At 40.4% G+C, this 20,081-nt stretch overlaps 2 protein-coding genes across 2 annotated transcripts in view; both read left to right on the forward strand.

Annotated features, from left to right (window-relative positions):
* Positions 1 to 606: 606 nt before the first annotated feature.
* Positions 607 to 2,361, forward strand: LOC126176623 (piggyBac transposable element-derived protein 4-like). The gene has a single exon (XM_049923815.1). It carries the CDS (start codon positions 607 to 609, stop codon positions 2,359 to 2,361), a length of 1,755 nt encoding a protein of 584 aa, XP_049779772.1.
* A 4,908-nt stretch (positions 2,362 to 7,269) lies between these two features.
* Positions 7,270 to 20,081, forward strand: part of LOC126174608 (RPII140-upstream gene protein) — a 47,865-nt gene continuing 35,053 nt past the window's right edge. Inside the window, exon 1 of the mRNA XM_049921048.1 lies at positions 7,270 to 7,483. Coding sequence (XP_049777005.1) covers positions 7,320 to 7,483 — 164 coding nt within the window. The 5' untranslated portion in view covers positions 7,270 to 7,319. The remainder of the gene's footprint in view (positions 7,484 to 20,081) is intronic.

Consider the following 20,081-nt stretch of genomic DNA (forward strand, 5'->3'; position numbering starts at 1 on the left):
ACTATTAGAGGAAACACCTTAGTTTTAAAACTTGAATTAAGTGTGCTTTCCAATGAAGCATGTTGCAGAGAAATGTAACTGCTCAAACAATGCCTTCATAAAATGTGCCTAGAGTGAAACATATATGTTTCACATGTTTCTATGATATGTCACCATAAAAATGGCAAAATGTCTACTGTCGTAATGAATAAAAAGTAGCGCACGTAATCACAAGAATCGTTAAAATCTTTATTTTCATTAAACCTTTCGCCTAGTTATATAAATATACTACTTGAATGTATTTAAATTCTACGGTAAATAGTTGAACAATCTGACGAAACCAAGGAAAATAAGAATGACAACAATTGCAAAAAATTAGGAAGCACCTGGGATTGATTCCAGGTCGACTGTTTCGTGAGCAATGCGCTTGACCATTACGCTACGCCGTCAACATGTTCGCTGCGGCTGACGCATATAAGCGGCGCGTTCACTAGCAGAGTTCTCAGTTTAGTTTGTTCGGCTGTGCACTCGTGTTAGTTCAAGTAACCAACGACATATCACGTAACGTGTTCCTGTCTGCAGTTGTGTGTTTTCGTTTTTTGTCGTCTGTGTTGTGCATTGTTTGCAATGGTGGCGACTGAACCGACACCGGGGCCTTCGAACGCGAAAAAGTGTAGGAAGAGTGACCAATATACTGCCCATGAGTTACTACGTGTGTTAGAAGATAGTGATGTAGAGTTCAGAGAGGACGAACCAGATGAGGGTGACTGGCATTTGGAGACTGCAGAAACAGACCACAGTGATGACAGTGTGGAAGCAGAACTGTCCCGTATGTTTCGTGACAGTTCGGAATCGGACGATACGGGCGACGATGATGAGGAAATCGCCGACGATAAAGAACCAGCGCTCGCAGAGGTAAGCAAACCAGGTGTTACGTGGCATGAAGAACCACATGGGATGCAGTATCACCCGTTTACGAAAGCAGAATGTTTGCTGATGAAGCCTGCTGGCAATACGCCAATGGATTTCTTTAGGCTACTGGTTACAGATGACATACTGCAGCTCATAGTTGACGAAACAAATGATAACGCACGGAATATATTTGCGAGCGCAAATACACAAGAGGGCTCTAGAATTAGTAATTGGAAACCCGTAAGTATAGAAGAAATACGTGTCTTCCTGGGGATTTCATTACATATGGGTAATGTCAAATGTGCCCGACTACAAGACTACTGGAAGAGGGATCCGCTGTTCGAAAATAAAGGAATAACGATGAGTATGAGCAGAGACAGATATTTGCTGATCTTACGCGCATTGCATTTTGCAAAAAATCCAGAGTCAGGAGAACCGAAACCAAATGATCGACTGTATAAGATACGCCCTATATTGAATTATTTCAACAACAAAATGTGTAATGTGTATTATCCAGGTAGGGATCTCTCTTTAGATGAATCAATGATTCTTTGGAGGGGACGATTGTCATTTAGACAATACATAAAAAACAAACGAAATAAGTATGGCATCAAATTGTACATGCTAAATAACCCAGACGGCTTCATCAATAAATGCGCTGTGTACACGGGGATGCGTGGTGATATGGGGGGAAAAGGGCATGCTGAAAAGATAGTATTGCATTTGTTAGAAGAGAAGGTGAATGTTGGCCATCACATTTACATGGACAATTTTTACAACAGCTTTGCCTTAGCTAAAACCCTGTTGAATGCAAAAACACATTGCACCGGGACACTAAGGGTAAATAGGAAAAATACCCCTAAAGACGTGGTATGCGCCAAACTGGGGAAAGGGGACACCATAGCACGATATTCGGACGGGGTAATGATCGGCAAATGGAAGGATAGACGAGAGGTCTCCTATATTTCCACAGAATACCCCAATACAATGGAACGTGTGCAGAATGCACGCCAGCAAATAGTCGCGAAACCACTGCCAATTATCAGATATAATAGTTGTATGTCTGGGACCGATAGGCAGGACCAGATGTTGTCTTATTATTTATGTGAACGAAAGACAATCCGCTGGCCAAAGAAACTATTCTTCCATGTAGTTGACATGCTAATGTTCAATGCACATTACCTATATAATAAATACTCAGGGCATAATATGACTTTGTATGATTATAGAATACAAATAATAAAGGGACTACTTCCACCAATGGACGTTACAAAAGGTGTGCGTAACAAATGTAAAGACACACATGTTGTGCAAAAGCGGGACGCAACGGAAGGGACGAAGCAAGTTATGCGGAAGCGATGTAAAACGTGCGCGGCACGGGGCAAGCGTACGGATACACCATACGTGTGTATAACGTGTCCAAACCAACCTGGATTCTGTTTGAACTGCTGCACAATTACACATCCATAATGTAATGGGACGTCGTATCTACAGAGGAAGATCTGTTTGTGTTTGATTTGTAAAGTGTTTGTTTTATTTGATAGCCATGTAAATATAGTTACATTGGTTGCTCAGAATATGATGTTTCTGTACAGTACCGTATGTGGACGTATTTGTGGTTTGCTATACAAACATCACCTCTACACCTTGAAAACGTATTTGTTACTAGCTGCAGTGCCCGGCGTTGCCCGGGTGTGTATTCATTCCTGTCTTATTTTAGTCCATCTGCTTCTTCTCTCTCTGTCCATCGCCTCCTGTTCTATCGCTATCTATTTTCCATTCATCTCAGTTCCGTTTTCACACAGGTCAATCTTCATGACATAATATTTCCTGTACTATGTGTCCCACAAGAATATAATTTTCCATGTTCCCCGGGAAGAATATTAGGAAACTGCAAAATGCGTTGCGAATGGAGTTGGTATTACAGACGTAATACATTACAACCACATGCATAGTGGGACGGATTTTCGTGCGTTTCATAGTTTTGACGTCATATCTCCTGTACTACGTGTCATACTATGATATAATTTCAAAGCTACATTTAGTGGTATATATGCATATCCTCTGCAAAATTCTTCGCGAATAGCTTTAGTAGTAATGACATAATAAATAGAAATCACAAACCTGATGTTGCGGTTATTCACGAACAGAATTGTTTATGACGTCATATCTCCTGAACTATATATCGTAAGTAGGTTTTGCTACCATAGCAAATGATTCATTACCTTAGAGAAGATTTGTACCAAATTTGATTGCAATCGGTGTACTAGTTTAGGAGCAGATGTGGAATATCGTCACATGATGCGGCTGTTTTTGACGAATTACATTGTTCATGACGTCATATCTCCTGACGTATGTGTCGTATGTGGTTCTTACCCCTACAGTGATAGTTTTCCGATAATAGGAATATGTGTACCAAGTTTCGTTGAAATCGGTCCAGTAGGAGGAGATGTGGAACATACATACATACACATACAGTCATTTCTAAAATATGTATATATTTGTGATTGGGTTTCCATAGCACCACATTGCAGACGAGTCCTGTTTCTTTTTCTTCGTTTTATACATCTTTTGGTGTTTTCCGACTAATTCTTTTTCAATGGAGTGGATTTGTCACTTGTGTGAATTGCATTTTCTGTCCAGTTAGCAATACAATAAATAAATAAGGGGCTTTGTTAGAATTGTTTGCAATAAATGCATGTAACGCTTATAAGCGACAGACAGCAGGCAGCATTTATCACATGATCGGCATGCAGCTAAAGTGTATTTGTATTTCTATATCTAGCACCTCTTCCGCAGACGTTATATTCGTTGCCAATATTACATTCGTGCACAACATGAATTTGTCGCAAAACTAGACATTAGTCTTGCGATCAAAATTTAGGCGTGTTCATAATTTGTATTCAGCCAGGTATGGATTACGAAATATAAATTCCAGCAGTATCTTATTATAACTTGCAACTGCTGACTTCCCTTGCAGAACAAAGTTTTATTCATCCATAAGAATTATGAAACGATACAGTGGCGAGCTAAGTCGGTAACTATGTAAAGTTATTTCCTCGAAATAAAAATCATAGAAGGCCGTGCGGCTGCAAAGAGAAGTGATTGCAGCGCTCCTGGCAGCTGGCCCCGAACTGTTTTGACTGAGTGGAACGCTGCGCCTCTGGTAGCCAGCGTACGAACTCCAAACGAATCAGCTGGCGGCATCTAGTTTATTCGCCACAAACTTACAGGTTTCGCAGGGCTATGATTTCAGCTCTCAGCGCACGTGCGCTTACAAGCGTCCGCCTCGCGTGTTAGCGGCTCGCACTGGCGACCGCAGCGAACGTGTTAAATAAATGTCTGCAGGATGATCTTGGGTGGACTCCAGCTATTATTCTGATTACACGCTTTTGTGCAATAAATACTTTATTCCTCAGTGATGAATTACCCCAAAATATGATGCCATATGAAAGCAACGAGTGAAAATAGGCGTAGTAAGCTAATTTACTAAGATGTTTATCACCAAAATTAGCAATGACCCTTATTGCATAAGTAGCTGAACTCAAACGTTTCAGCAGATCATCAATGTGTTTCTTCCAATTTAATCTCTCATCAATGGACACACCTAAAAATTTGGAATATTCTACCTTAGCTATATGCTTCTGATTAAGGTCTATATTTATTAATGGCATCATACCATTCACTGTACGGAACTGTATGTACTGTGTCTTATCAAAATTCAGTGAGAGTCCGTTTACAAGGAACCACTTAGTAATTTTCTGAAAGACAGATCGGTAATGCATCACTTCAGATAAAGAAAAAAATTATGATTTTTTTCCGTTTATACGTAAGTAATACTTTAATAGTTCAGTTGTAATTTCTGTTGTCAGTAAAGATACCCCTAAGCAAAAGATGTCAACTTTTTTTCAAGAGACGTCTTCACTGTTTTCCACACTTGACTTTCCGAATTATACCTGTAGTTAACAGCTTTGGCAAGTAAGGTAATTTGTTGACCTCCATTGAATCTTAAAAAGTGTTTTAAAACGGGCAAATAAGTAAAGCACTCGTAAAATTAATAGTAAACAATTTATAGGTCAGCTTGTCAAACTTTCAAAACACACTCGAATTTAGGAATTTCATAGCAGAACTGTCACTGTTTTTTCTCGCTAGATTAGAAACACTTCATTATGTTGATGTGTAGATATCTAGAACACCAATATAAAATACTTATGAGGGCACAGAACGAAAAACATTTTCATCCGTGTTTTGACACTTCGCTTTTTGTCAAATTCAGATATGGCGGACACTCAATGATATGATCTCTTGACCGGCACGCGCTAGAGCCATCTATCAGTAGGTCCAGTAGTTGAGCATCCCTCATTTCGCTAGCTTTAGACGCCTGACTTTACGGGCCTTGAGCAATGAATTCTCTGGCAGCTACGAGACGCAGGTGTCTTTGGTAGCCAGGTCCCAGGGGACAGTCTCGCGCCAGTAAAACGCCTGGCTTCGTTGACCACTTCCACGTCACTAACTGCCTTACACTCCTACCGGCAATTGCAAATGAACAGCTTTCGTGGAGCACTATGCTCGAGTAGCTATAAAACTCGTATAGTTTTCCTCATCTTGATCTCTCAGTTATCTATATGCACTAAACAAATTAGCGAATATACTAAAATGGTTGACTGCTATTAAAGGAAGAAAATATGGTACCAATTACATTTCAGTTGTGCTTGAGAATTTTCACTTGAAAGAAAGAAAGCATGTAATTACTATTTTTGTAACACGTTCGTGTGACTCCATTGTAGAAACAGACGCAAGATTAAACAGTAGTCAGCATTTGTTGTAACGTACATGGTCAAGGCAATTGTCATTCTAAACTAAATATTGCTGTATCTGTTATGGTATTGAAGCTTTTCCCACAAAATTAATAAAGTAAGACCATACCATATGTTACTGCTACTTTGGGGATTATTTTAATTACATTAATATATTTTAAATGTAATTATTATTATCTGCCCAAAAATTACTTCAATGTCGTATGATTGTTTGTCTAAGCCAAGTAAAAGACCTCCAAATTTCATAAACACTTCTCTGTTAATGCTTTGTGTAGGACACCAGACTCTCATATTTTTCTAGCCGTCTGTATCACTGGTAGAGGTCATTCATGGATATCTCCATGCCAGCAAAGTTAGAACAATCGAGTTTTATGCAGTCTAAAAACGAAATCTAGATTACTACCACATGCAGGGTCATGTCTGTGTACATCACGTCTTTGTGATAATGACTCACTAAACTTTGATTTACTGTTGGAATGAGGCATCTTTTTAGCATACAGTTAAGTTGCAAATTACTGAGAAGTACGGCCTGTATACTCAGTCACGTACAGTATTAAATATTCCTTTCATAACTCTGTTTTTCGTCGGAATAATGTTAGTGTACATTAATTTAAGCAGAGACTAATACAAAGGAGAAAATGTTAACAGAAGAAAGTGTAGCATGTAAGCAACTGTTTTTCACATATAATGGTTCCTAATTTGTGAAAGATGAAACTATGGTCAATAGCTTGCTGTATATCTAATGAGTGTGTGTTTAACATGTCAATTTGAGGCCTGGATGAACGACTAGCCATCTGACTCAGAGTACTTTTTAACTCTGTCACCGAGTTTGCAGTGGAAAATGTAAATAGCATCAGCTGCAACGTTATTTCCAATATAGTCGAGACGTGAAAAATGAGAGTACCTATTATGCCTACTTTTTTCCAACCTTAAATGTGGCATCATATTCTGGAGCGATTTGGCAGGAGCTAGGCGAGTTTTCAAAATGCAAAAAAGGCCATTAGAATCACGAAGGCCGTGAACTTAAAAATTCCTGTAAGCCCCTGTTGAAGAATCTAGGTAGTCTACCTTTACTGTGTATTTATATTACGGAAACTCTCGTCTACTTTAAAACTGACGTAATGGGCAATGAGTAGCAGACTATTTAAACAGTGACAACCGTCGCCATAACGATGTTGCTGTTGTTATGATCTTACGTCCGAAGACTGGTTTGATTAAGTTCTCCAAGCTACACTATTCTGTGCAAGTCTCTTCATCTCTAAGTAGTTACTGCAGCCTACATCCTTTCGGGCCTGCTTACTTTATTCATCTCTTTAACAGCATTAACTGTGTAAGATGTAAATAAATTCTAGCAGCAAATATCAGACAACAGAAACAAAAAGTAACAAAGAAAGCAAGCATGTGAGAAAAAGTAAGCGTTATGTGAGTAGACAAGTATAGCATATACCGTCGGCGCAGCCAGGTGTTTTACTGGTGCGAGAAATTCCCGCACGGCGTTTCACTGGCGCGAGACATCCCCAGGGGGCCAGCCTATCTTTGTTGCAGTGCTGCCACTCATCTTTGCTCTTGTTTGGGTTTGGGAATGTGTACACCAGTCAGCTGAGACGGGTAATGTTGCCGAAGTTGCGCGTGGTTACGTTTCTTGGCGGTCTGTTACCGACAACGATAACATCTTTAGACAGTGTTGACAAAGAGAAACATGACTATTTATCACTTTACAAGTCTTCGAACGCTGAAAATGGATGGGATAGAGTACGGATGATGTTCAGTACAGAGTAAGCCAAGTTTGTTATGGACTTCGTCATTTGTAGTAATACTTATATGACATTTACCAAAAACGTGGAAGTGAAACGTAGGCGATAGAAAGTTCACAAGAAAAGAAACTTTTCAACTGTGGTGCTACTGAATAATGTTGAAGATTAGATGGGTTGACCGCTGTGCAAAGGACGATGTACTAGATAGAGCTGGGAAGGAAAGAAGTGGTTCAGACTCTTAGATTTATTTTATTGAGTTCAGAAACCGTGGATATCGTCACACAGATTAGCAAAAGATCTTTCATTTCTTTCGGATTTTTAAACTGCGTAGTGTATTGTAGATTATAATTGGAACGTAGGTTTCAAGAGCAGATACTATTCCAAATGTTGTTAGCATGCTTTCCCAATGCTGGGTAGGTGCTATTTCACCGTGGAAAACTACAGCAAATTTCCATAACAGACTGAACTGTAGCGTAAGTAGAGGTATAGATTAGGCTGGAAGTTGACATTTTTGTTGAGAGTTTGTGAAGTTATTGAAGAATGTTGTGGTAATTGATTAATCTGTAACGTTACCTAACGCGATGCCTATGTTCCCTCAATATTTAACGCCATTTTGTTATTAAAACAGCAGCTGCAAGTAAAATTTGAAAAAAAAAAGACTGCTTCTGCCACGATGTTTGTGTTGATGATTGTATGTGAGATGATGATACCCAGATTAAAATTTCACTCTGCAGCAGTATGTGTTCTGATTTAAAACATCCTGGCAGATTAAAACTGTGTGCCAGACCAGGATTCAAACCTGGGTCCATGACAAAGTTTTAAACCACCAGAAAGTTTCTAGTGGTGTGTATTTGTCGAATCCACGTTCAGGTGACAAAATTTTGGGAAGGTTAAATACGTTATCAACAGATGGCTGTACGGTAGGTTTGAAAGAGTATGCAGAATGTGTGTGAAGCTGTTTTGAAAACAACAAAACACTTGGTTTTAAATGTGCTTGAAAATGCGTGCTACTATTTAGGAACAACTGTCATTTCCCAGTGCTTCCAGTCTATGATAGCCTGTTGGAAAAAGGGTTCTTCCAGTTATGTGTGAATTTTAGTTTATTTTTTCCAGAGATCACACTTTATAATGATAGATACATCATATTGCAAATTTATGCATAATAAACAGCACACATTTGCCCAATTCCAACATATCAAAAATCACAGCTGCGCACACAAACAGTGTAAAAGTGATATGATCTGTAATAGAGTTTTGTGTGAATGGAATGAATAATTGCAAGAACCATTTTGCCTCATATTTGTTTGAGTGCATGTTGTGGGGCAGGAGATACAGTGGTGAGAACTATTTATTTATTAAATTTATAGAATAATTTTGCAGAGTTTATAATAATGTATAAAGTTTGTGTTTTGTTCCATTTTGTTGTTTCTGATTATAACTTCATAATAGCCCCAGGAGTAAAGGAGCTTATTCACCAAACAGCAGAAGCATTGAGTTGTCAACAGGCACTCACAAATAAGAAAGAAAACTTGTTAGATTTCTGAATGAACCCTTTCTTGGGCTAGTGTGTTCACACACACACACACACACACACACACACACACACACACACACACACACACACACACACTCTCTCTCTCTCTTCGGCAGGTGGACTAGAGGTTGTGTGGGTGTGGGAGGGAGGGGTTGAGGGGGAGAGATAGAGAGAGAGAGAGAGAGAGAGAGAGAGAGAGACAGACGGGAGGCACGAAGAGGGGTTTGGGGTGGGTAGCTAATGGCTCAGAGGGAGGTAGCTGCTTTACTGGCTACGAATGTGGGACGGAGAGGTGACAGGTGCATGTGTTTTGGAGCTGATGGGGACTGGTGCACAGGGAAGGTAACAGGAGTAGGAAATGCTGGATGGGTGGATTGGGCAGGTCTTGGACCTCGATCTTCCACAGGGATATGATCCTCGTGGCAAGGGGTTGGAATTGAGAGTGGCATAGGAGTGGAATAGAGTGTTGTGTAGGTTGGGTGGGAGACAGCACACAACATAAGGAGAGGTGAAAGGATCTTGGGTAATATGTACCTCAGTTCAGGACATGATAACAGATAATAATCAAAACCCTGGCAGTTGTTCCAGTCCAGGGTGGCAATGGGTGGCAGGGTTGATGCTCTTTTTCGGCTGATTCTGGGGTGGGGGGGGGGGGGGAGGTTGGAGGACAAGGGTGTGTGAGGATATGGCATGGAAAATCTGTTTGTAGACTAGGTTTTGTGGGGTATTACCTGTCTGTGAAGGACTCCATGAGGCCTTGAGTATACTGTGCATCTGAGTTCTCTTCACTGCAGATATGTCGTTCACAAGTTGCAAGGCAGTATGGGAACTTTTTTTATGTGGAAAGGATGATAGTTCCCATTTGCAAATACTGTTGGTAGTTAGTGAGCTTAATATGGACAGAGATTTGGCTGGAGCTATCAGAGAGGTGGAGGTCAAGATTCAGAAAGGTGCCACGTTGTGGTAAGGAGGATCAGGTGAAGTGGATGGGAGAGAAAGTGTCAAGGTTGTGAAGGAGTGAGGATAGGGTGTCTTGGCCCTGAGTCCAGATGATGAGGATGTCATCACCGAACCTCAACTAGACAATGGGTTTGAGGATATTGGGAGAATAGGAATGTTTCCTCTAGATGGCTCATAAAAAGTTTGGCTTAGGTGGATGTCTTGCTGGTGCCCATGGCTACACCGCAGAATTGTTCATGTACCTTTCACTGAAAGGAGAGGTAGTTGTGTGTCAAATAGGTAGCACAGCCATAACAACACAATAAGGCAAGTACACTGAGGTGCTAAAAATCATGGGATGGTGATATGCATATATACAGATGGCGGTAGTATCATGTGCATAAGGTATAAAATGACACTGCATTGGCAGTGGTGTCGTTTGTACTTGGTGATTCATGTGATAAGGCATCTGACATGACTGCGGCTACACATTGGGAATTAACAGACTTTGAATGCAGAATTGTAGTTGGAGCTAGATGCATGGGACATTCCACATTGGGAATTGTTTGGGAATTCAATATTCTGAGATCTACAATGTTAAGAGTGTGCTAAGAATACCAAATTTGTGCCATTTCCTCTCACCGCAAGCAACGCAGTGGCTGACAGCTTTCTCTTAATGAGCAAGAGCAGCAGCACTTGCAAAGGGTTTTCAGTGCTAACAGGCAAGCAACACTGGGTGAAATACTAACAGAAATCAGTGTTGGACGTATGAGGAATGTATCTGTTAAGACATTACAGCAAAATACGAGGTTAATGGGCTATGGCAGCAGACAGCTGGTGTGAGTGCCTTTGCTAAAAGCACGACATCGCCTGGGGTGCCTCTCCTGGTCTCGCGACCATATCATTTGGACGCTATATGACTTGAAAACCATGGCCTGATATGCTGTGTCCCAATTTCAATTGGTAGGGTTCGAGTGTGGTGCAAACTCTAAGACACCGCTGATGGTGGTTCCATAATGGTGTGGGCTGTGTTTACGTTGAACTGACTGGTTCCTCTGGTCCAACTGAACAAAACATTGACTGGAAGTGGTTATGTTCGGCTGCTTGGAGACCGTTTGCAACTGTTCATGGATTTCATTTTCCCACACAACAATTTAATTTTTATGGGTGATAATGCACCTTGTCATTTGGCCACAATTGTTCACAACTGATTTGAAGAACACTCTGGGCAACTTGAGCAAAAGGTATGATCCCCAGATCACCCGACACAAATCTCATCAAACATTTGTGGGACATAATCAAGAGGTCAGTTTGTGCACAAAATCCTGCACTGGCAACTCTTTCGCAATTACGGATGGCTATAGAGGCAGTATAGTTCAACATTTATGAAGGGGACCTCCAGCAACTTGTTGAGCCCATGCCACTTTGAGCTGATGCACTATGCTGTGCAAAAGGTGGTCTGACATAATATTGGGAGGTATACCATGACTTTTGCAACGTCAGTGTGTTACTGTTAGAAAATGTATATTTATCTTAAGGCAGAATAACTGATGATGCACAAATACAAAAACTTTATTCATCCAGTATTTGAGTGTGAGTGTTCGTAATAACTTCCAACAAACGTTACACACAGTTTCAATGTTTAACACACTAACTCATTTGTAAAGCAATCAAGCATTTGACGTGGTTGTATACATGGGAGTTGGATTCTTTAAAGAGACAGGATTTATTGGTTGTAGCCTAAAAGACTAAGATACCTGCTGAATTCATTTAGGATGCATAGGGCATTACAAATGAGCGCACAGACTGGTAACCAAAAGCTGTCTCATGAGTAGTCATATTCAATTCCATTATTCGTCAACTGATCTGTTCCCAACATTGTCATGCATTGGTGGATGTCAGATTAAAGGTCTACAGGGTTGTCAGGTGATCCGAGGACTTTTCTGTGTCACTTATCATTTCGTTAACTTCTGGAAATGATTCGTTGGTGTTAAAAAGGCTAGGCGATATATCAGTTCAAACAGCAGAGGGGAAGGATATACATCATTCATTATTCTGTGTATGTAAAGCACTGCAGTGTTCAAACTAATCTTTAGTTTGAGGACAGCTTCACCTTGAAGCTGGCCAAAGTCGCTGTCCAAACAGTAGAGGTATCTCTACCAGACATATGCTGTTCAAGTGAGCATGTCATTTGTCAGTGAATGGTATGTACAAAACTGCTGGTTCTGTTCATGTGCCATTGACTGAGATGGGTCAGTCATAAGAACTGGACTCTTATTCAAAAGGGCAGCAGTTCAAAACTCAGCTGGATTTGGGTTTGCTGAATTTTTTAGGCAAATACTGTGATGGTTTGTTTGAAAAGGTACGACCAGTTCCCTTCCTCTTTCAGAGCTTATACTCTGTCTCAAATGTGTATGCCATTGCTAGGATGTTAAATCTTAAACTTTCCTTCAGGTGATATCATCTCAAATCATATAGATCATGTCGACTCGCTGTCACGAATTTCTCTGGAAAAAATATGTATTAGACCTCTGTATCATAAGTGTTAAGAAATAAAATATTTTAGTTTTATCTTAATTTTTGTAAACGGATGACCCTTTGAAAAATGTTTATTTTGTAAATAACTCTTAAAACAGTAGAGAACAAAAAAATATAACTAATAAACTAAAAGTACTGAAGACCTGGTGGATGTTTTGTGTTAAAGCTCCATCTTAGTGTGTTAAAATTTAGCTGACACCCACACGCTTACGGGCTTCCTGTAACTTATAAATTTAAGATGAAAATATGAGATTTAAGTTAATTTTTCCTATGTACTGCTATCACAGCAGCCACCTATACTGACAGGGTATAGTTACTGATGCTGATGCCAGGTAGCTGCTCTAAGCAACAGATACATAAATACATACCCACTTCCTCCCATTATTTAATTTCGAAAGCTCGTAAAATACAGAGTGGTTAAAGATATTTGGGAATGCCCAGATTGTTACTGTGGGCATCCGTTGCAAGAATATATGCTTACTGTTGCTCTGGAATACTACCTAAGTGATGTCAAAGATTGCAGCAGGCAAAGCCCTAACAAGGCTGACATATCTGTTACTCAAAATGGTGAGACACTTAAAAAGATGTATTAGAAGATCAATAAGAGAAGCTTACACCTATTAGGTGCTAAACTTGTGTGGCAATATGTACATATGCATATGTAATGTAATTTCATGATAATCTCCTAATGAAGAAGGAGAACCCGAATTTAAAAACTGGTTTCACAAAATTCTACTCCATGCAACGGAAATGGTTGAAATGCTAGCCGGTGAAGGGAGTTTGCACATGTACACTCCTGGAAATGGAAAAAAGAACACATTGACACCGGTGTGTCAGAACCACCATACTTGCTTCGGACACTGCGAGAGGGCTGTACAAGCAATGATCACACGCACGGCACAGCGGACACACCAGGAACCGCGGTGTTGGCCGTCGAATGGCGCTAGCTGCGCAGCATTTGCGCACCGCCGCCGTCAGTGTCAGCCAGTTTGCCGTGGCATACGGAGCTCCATCGCAGTCTTTAACACTGGTAGCATGCCGCGACAGCGTGGACGTGAACCGTATGTGCAGTTGACGGACTTTGAGCGAGGGCGTATAGTGGGCATGCGGGAGGCCGGGTGGATGTACCGCCGAATTGCTCAACACGTGGGGCGTGAGGTCTCCACAGTACATCGATGTTGTCGCCAGTGGTCGGCGGAAGGTGCACATGCCCGTCGACTTGGGACCGGACCGCAGCGACGCACGGATGCACGCCAAGACCGTAGGATCCTACGCAGTGCCGTAGGGGACCGCACCGCCACTTCCCAGCAAATTAGGGACACTGTTGCTCCTGGGGTATCGGCGAGGACCATTCGCAACCGTCTCCATGAAGCTGGGCTACGGTCCCGCACACCGTTAGGCCGTCTTCCGCTCACGCCCCAACATCGTGCAGCCCGCCTCCAGTGGTGTCGCGACAGGCGTGAATGGAGGGACGAATGGAGATGTGTCGTCTTCAGCGATGAGAGTCGCTTCTGCCTTGGTGCCAATGATGGTCGTATGCGTGTTTGGCGCCGTGCAGGTGAGCGCCACAATCAGGACTGCATACGACCGAGGCACACAGGGCCAACACCCGGCATCATGGTGTGGGGAGCGATCTCCTACACTGGCTGTACACCACTGGTGATCGTCAAGGGGACACTGAATAGTGCACGGTACATCCAAACCGTCATCGAACCCATTGTTCTACCATTCCTAGACCAGCAAGGGAACTTGCTGTTCCAACAGGACAATGCACGTCCGCATGTATCCCGTGCCACCCAACGTGCTCTAGAAGGTGTAAGTCAACTACCCTGGCCAGCAAGATCTCCGGATCTGTCCCCCATTGAGCATGTTTGGGACTGGATGAAGCGTTGTCTCATGCGGTCTGCACGTCCAGCATGAACCCTGGTCCAACTGAGGCGCCAGGTGGAAATGGCATGGCAAGCCGTTCCACAGGACTACATCCAGCATCTCTACGATTGTCTCCATGGGAGAATAGCAGCCTGCATTGCTGCGAAAGGTGGATATACACTGTACTAGTGCCGACATTGTGCCTGCTCTGTTGCCTGTGTCTATGTGCCTGTGGTTCTGTCAGTGTGATCATGTGATGTATCTGACCCCAGGAATGTGTCAATAAAGTTTCCCCTTCCTGGGACAATGAATTCACGGTGTTCTTATTTCAATTTCCAGGAGTGTATTTACTGCATAAATTTGAGACTTGTTTGTTTCGCCATGAGCAGTGTCAGAGGAAGATGTACACACTGATGGAAGTGACGCTTTTGTGCATATGTTAAGAGCTGCAAGATAAATGTTGGTTGCAGGAGTGTGCACTGCATCCTGGTGCTGAAGTGATAACTGTTGAATTATTACATCTTGAGGATACTGACAATGATGTAACTTATGCATTGTGGGAGGGAGGAGAGTTGGTGAAGAAGTCAATAGAGACAGTGAAGTTTGTTACAGAAGTTAGGCATTGGGTCATGAAAGGAATAGCTCACCATCATATCTGTAGGATTCAGAGATAGGCCATAGCACAAGTAAAATCAGCCACATCCCACAATATTGGCACATTAGTTCTTCATTTGGACTTTGCTGAGAACTGGTCTGTTGCTTTGCAGAACAAAATTCAAAGTTACCACTGGCATGCACCACAGGTATCAATATTTACATGCATTGCTCATTTCCGTAGAACATCACGTCGTTTGGCTATTGTCAGTGATGATCTCATTCATGACAGCTGCACATGCATGCTATGTTGCCAGTATGATTATTGATGACGTGGCATCTAGAGCCCATGCATTTCCTAAACATGTGTATACGATTGATGTTGCAGCATCTCATTTTAAAAACTGCTTTCAGCTTCGTGAGCTTGGTAAGCACTGTAGTACAGGCAAAAAATTGATATTTTCAGCAACAGAGGGAAAAAAAAGGTGCATGTGATGGTGTAGGAGGTCCATGTAAACATCTTGCAACAAGATTTAATCTCCATCATGAAGTTGTTAACACTATAAGAGATGTTACTGGATTTGTACACACTATGTCAACATTAGTAATGTACATGAAATTCTTAATTCTAAATGAAAGTATGTTAAGGGAATTCCATTTAAAAATGAGTGGCACATACATTACAAGAACAGTTCTCCACAAAATGTAGCCTGTTACTGTGTGTGAATGCTGAGACCACAGTATACATTGGAAGACTGTCGTGAGCCACTTCATTTCTGGTATGTATGATAATCAGTGGTGGGTGGGACAGATAATAAGTGTTTGTCATGAACTGCTAGATATAACCATCTCCTTTATGACAACTGATAGTTCTGTTAATGCTTTCAAATGACCATCATCAAAAGATCAGTGTGCAGTTCCTATTTCCAAAGTACTGGTCTTGTTGAATCATCCTTGTCTGTGTGCAAATTCAGCTCGGCTATACAAGTTCAATGAGAAGAGAAAAGGGAACGAGTGAACTCTTTTTCAGTGGTGCAGTGTTGATTGTTACATTGTAGGCAATTTTAATTCGTGGAAAGTCATGAATAAGTGAACTCATGACAGAAGATAATAATAATTTGTGAATAATATCATTAAAAAAATGGGTATAAATATTCTGTATCTCATTTTTGTTATAAAACACTTTCAAACAAATTTATGAATTGTTTTTCCACTCATCTATAATGTAGTACAGTAATTGTCTTGATTCAGAAATACCAGTTTTGCATGACATTTACTTAAAATTAGCAGTCAGTTTAAATAAATATTGCCCACTCTGATTGTACACTTCCTAAGTACAATGACCCACTACCGTACCATAAAATTTTTATAACATTTAGGATGGGGGTTTTGGAGAAAACAATTTTTCAATGACCAATAAATTTCAAATTCTTTCATCTTTATGTACAAATATTTTGACAGTTTAAGAATTTCATGCATTATTGTGATGGCTCACAATCAGCAGTCCTTAAACTTTATAATTTCTAAAGGCAGATAACATCCGGTGACTATTCATACTTACAAACCATAATTTTTAAATTTGCAAAAAATTACAAATTTTCATAGTTTATTTTTCCAAAAAAGAAAAAAAGCTCATAAGTGTGTGTATTAATCATGCCTCATAGTATTGGGGACAAAATATTTATTGAAAATAAATTGGTTTCTTTATTACAATTTCTCAGTTTTCCCTTTCATTTTGACATTTTCGCAAATACTCTCATTTAGAGAGGTCTGTAGCGTTTTAACAAGTCATCAGAAAATCAAAATATTGTAGCTTTGGAGAGGTGTCATGTGGAACCTCAACATATATTTTTCAGAAAACTGAAATAGTGATGTGACACATTCACTTTTGACCTGTGTGATTTGAGGTGAAATCGACCCATCATAATTCATGTGTCCCACAGGGGGCTCATGGCTTGTGAACACAGGAATTGAACAGTTGCGACGTTATTTCCTTTCCCTTATTGCAGTCTCTCTCTCTCTCTCTCTCTCTCTCTCTCTCTCTCTCTCTCTTCCATTCTTTCAGAATTAATACCTCATTGCACAATAGGGGCTACAGTATGCCTGTGGTAACACCTGCCTGCAAATTAATACAAGGTTATATTTCATGACCGCAGTTTGGCATTCATTTTGCAACCTGTAGGGGATGCTTTACTTGAGATGACATTCTCAATTTACCTCATTAGTTAATCACTTATCTCTTTTTGCATTGATACATTTTTCAAAACTTTACAGAAGTATGAACCATCTGCAGAGAGACCCATTATTTAGCACAGTCCCTATCCACTGTGCGTGAAAACCTAAATCACTCATCAGCTGAATGGCTTAATACTACAGCCCAGCACCCAATTTGGTACCCACCTATGTGGGGAGGGAGGGGGGAGGAATGTTCCTCTACAGTTGCAGCCCCCTGACTGTCAGTGAAGAGATCAAAATGCTGATGCATGAGCTGTAAACTCTTGATGTCAGGCATGCCAAGGAGTAGGTGCTATGCGTTCTGGGGCACTAGAACTCACAGAAAAAGGTTACCGTGCCATGTACTGCTAAGGCATGTTCACACACATGAGAAGGGATTCCAGTGTGGACTATCTGTAATGAAATGAGTAAAACTAACACACAATGACAGCCACACTGAAATGGCTCTCTCAATAAATCATTTGCAAGGAATAAGAGTTTTAATGCAGAGTTCCATGGTTTGTCTGTTCTTATCAACACCATGGTCAGATGGTCAGATGAGAAGTTGATTCAAGGAATTTGCCCAGTACCTTGTTTGCTCAAGTAATAATGGAGAAAGCTATGGCTACAAAATAACATCAAAGATAGGTTTTCTGCAGTTGCTTTTGTAGAGGAAATGGGTAGTTGCTCTCAATTAATTATTATTATTATTCTGGATTTACAATGTGAGTACATTTTTCCAGCACCTATTCTAGATTACAGTAAGTCACTAATTATTGTTCTCCACTCTTCTCTATTTGTCCATAAATCTTCAGGAATGTTGTTCTTCCTCATTGCTGACTGAACTCCCTGTTTCCATCTATCAGGTGGTCGTTCCCTTTTTCTTCTTCCAATTGGTACCCAGTCGATTATGCATTTTGGTAGCCTTTCCTGTTCCATTCGTCTGATGTGTCCATACCATTTAAGTTGTTTGTGCTCGATGAAATCAATAATTGAATTTTTACATTTCATCTTGTCTCTGATTACTTCATTTCTTATTCTTTCTCGTCTTGATATTCTTGCTGAACGTCTCCAGAAATCCATTTCTGTGGCTAATAATTTTGATTTCAGTTGCCATTTTGTTGTCCACACTTCTGAACCATATGTAATAATGCTCCTAACTATTGTTTTAAAAATCCTTATTTTGTTATCAGTTGTTATGTGTTTGTCCCAGAGAATTCCATTCAATAAAGAGATTGTCGTCTTTCCAGAATTTATTCTTGATCTAATTTCTTTGTCCTGTTTCCCATCATTTGTAATTTTCACACCTAAATATTTATATTCCTCAGTAGCTGTTATTGTTCCCATCCCTTCTTCTAATATTAAGTCTCCATTCACTCCACCAATTGCCATGTACTTTGTTTTATTCATGTTTACATTTAGACCTGATTTTTTATATTCTTGAATCAATTTTCTGGTCATATACTCTATGTCCTCATAGTCTTGGGCTATAATCAGTTGGTCATCTGCAAATTGTAACAAGTATATTGTTCTATCATTTATTGGTATTCCCATAGCGTGACATTTTTTCTTCCAATTCTGTAAAGTTACTTCTGCTCTCAATTAATCAAGACATAAAACGCTGCTCAGTCAGGTGCTCTTCAGTCTACTAGGCAACGTACCAGTTTCCATTACTCCTTATAAAATATTGAACATAACTTGGAGCTCCCATTTCATCAATATTTCACACTACAAACTGCTGAGGAACTGTACCCTAGTTATGAGTGCTGATGTGTTCACTTTGTTCATCGGGTATAGTGAGGACTTTAGGAAAATAGAGTAAACACCAGCACATTAATCCTTTACTTTTGAGATGGGCATCTTACCATAAAAGCCTAAGGTAATGATATACAGATGTGAAGTTAAACCCTTCTCCTATGAGGTGTTTTAAGTTCTAAGGCTTAGGCATATGTCCCCCTACTGGACCTGCAGTCTTAATCGAATTAGGCTAATGTACAAAGAAACACCATTCTAACAGCCTCCATATATGTGAACTGCGGGGCAATACTACCCTCTTTTGCTAACCACCCCTGCATTCAAAAAAGGAAAAAAAATGTAAGAAAATAAAACTCTTGATTGTCTCCTATAGCCAGACACCAGATGGAAATAGGAGACACACTGCCCAGTTGACATGAATTCAAGCGTTGTGGGAGCAGTAATAAAACTATCTGTAAAATCTGCATGAATATTCAGACAGGTGATGATTGTATTTCAGAGTGGTGCAAAGCTTGACAACTTGAGATAAGTGTTGAGAAATATAAAATTGTGCATTTCACAAAACTAGAAACATAGTATCTTGTAACTAAAATATCACTGAGTGATAATTGGAACTGGTCAACCCATACAAACAATTTGTGGGTACTTGAAATGGGATGATCACAAATGTTCAGTCGTAGGTAAAGCAGGTGGCAGACTTTGCTTCACTGACAGAATATTGGGAAAATGTAATCAGTCTACAAAGTAGTTCTCTTATAAAATGCTGGAGCAATCTGCCTTTGAATATCTTTGAAGTATGTGGGATCTATATCAAATAGGTCTAATTGGAGGTATTGAATAAATTGTCACAGTTTCGTTTGACCCACAAGAGTGTTTCAGAAATACTGAAAAACCTGAACTGGCAGTTACTTGGAGAGAGATGTCAACTTACCTCCAAAAGCCTACTTACAAAGTTTCAAGAACCAGTATTAAGTGAGGAATCTGGAAGTATATGACTGCCCCTTTACATTGCTCCCATAGTGACCAGGGAACAAGATTAGATTAACTGCCGGACATTGCATTTAAGTAGTCATTCCCTCTGCAATCCATACACAAATGGGAAGGAAAACAACCCTAGTATATGGTACTGTGCAAAGTACCCACTTCCATGCTCATCATTCTGGATTCCAGAATATA

The sequence above is a fragment of the Schistocerca cancellata genome, chromosome 1 (assembly GCF_023864275.1).
Source record: "Schistocerca cancellata isolate TAMUIC-IGC-003103 chromosome 1, iqSchCanc2.1, whole genome shotgun sequence".
Classification (NCBI taxonomy): domain Eukaryota; kingdom Metazoa; phylum Arthropoda; class Insecta; order Orthoptera; family Acrididae; genus Schistocerca; species Schistocerca cancellata.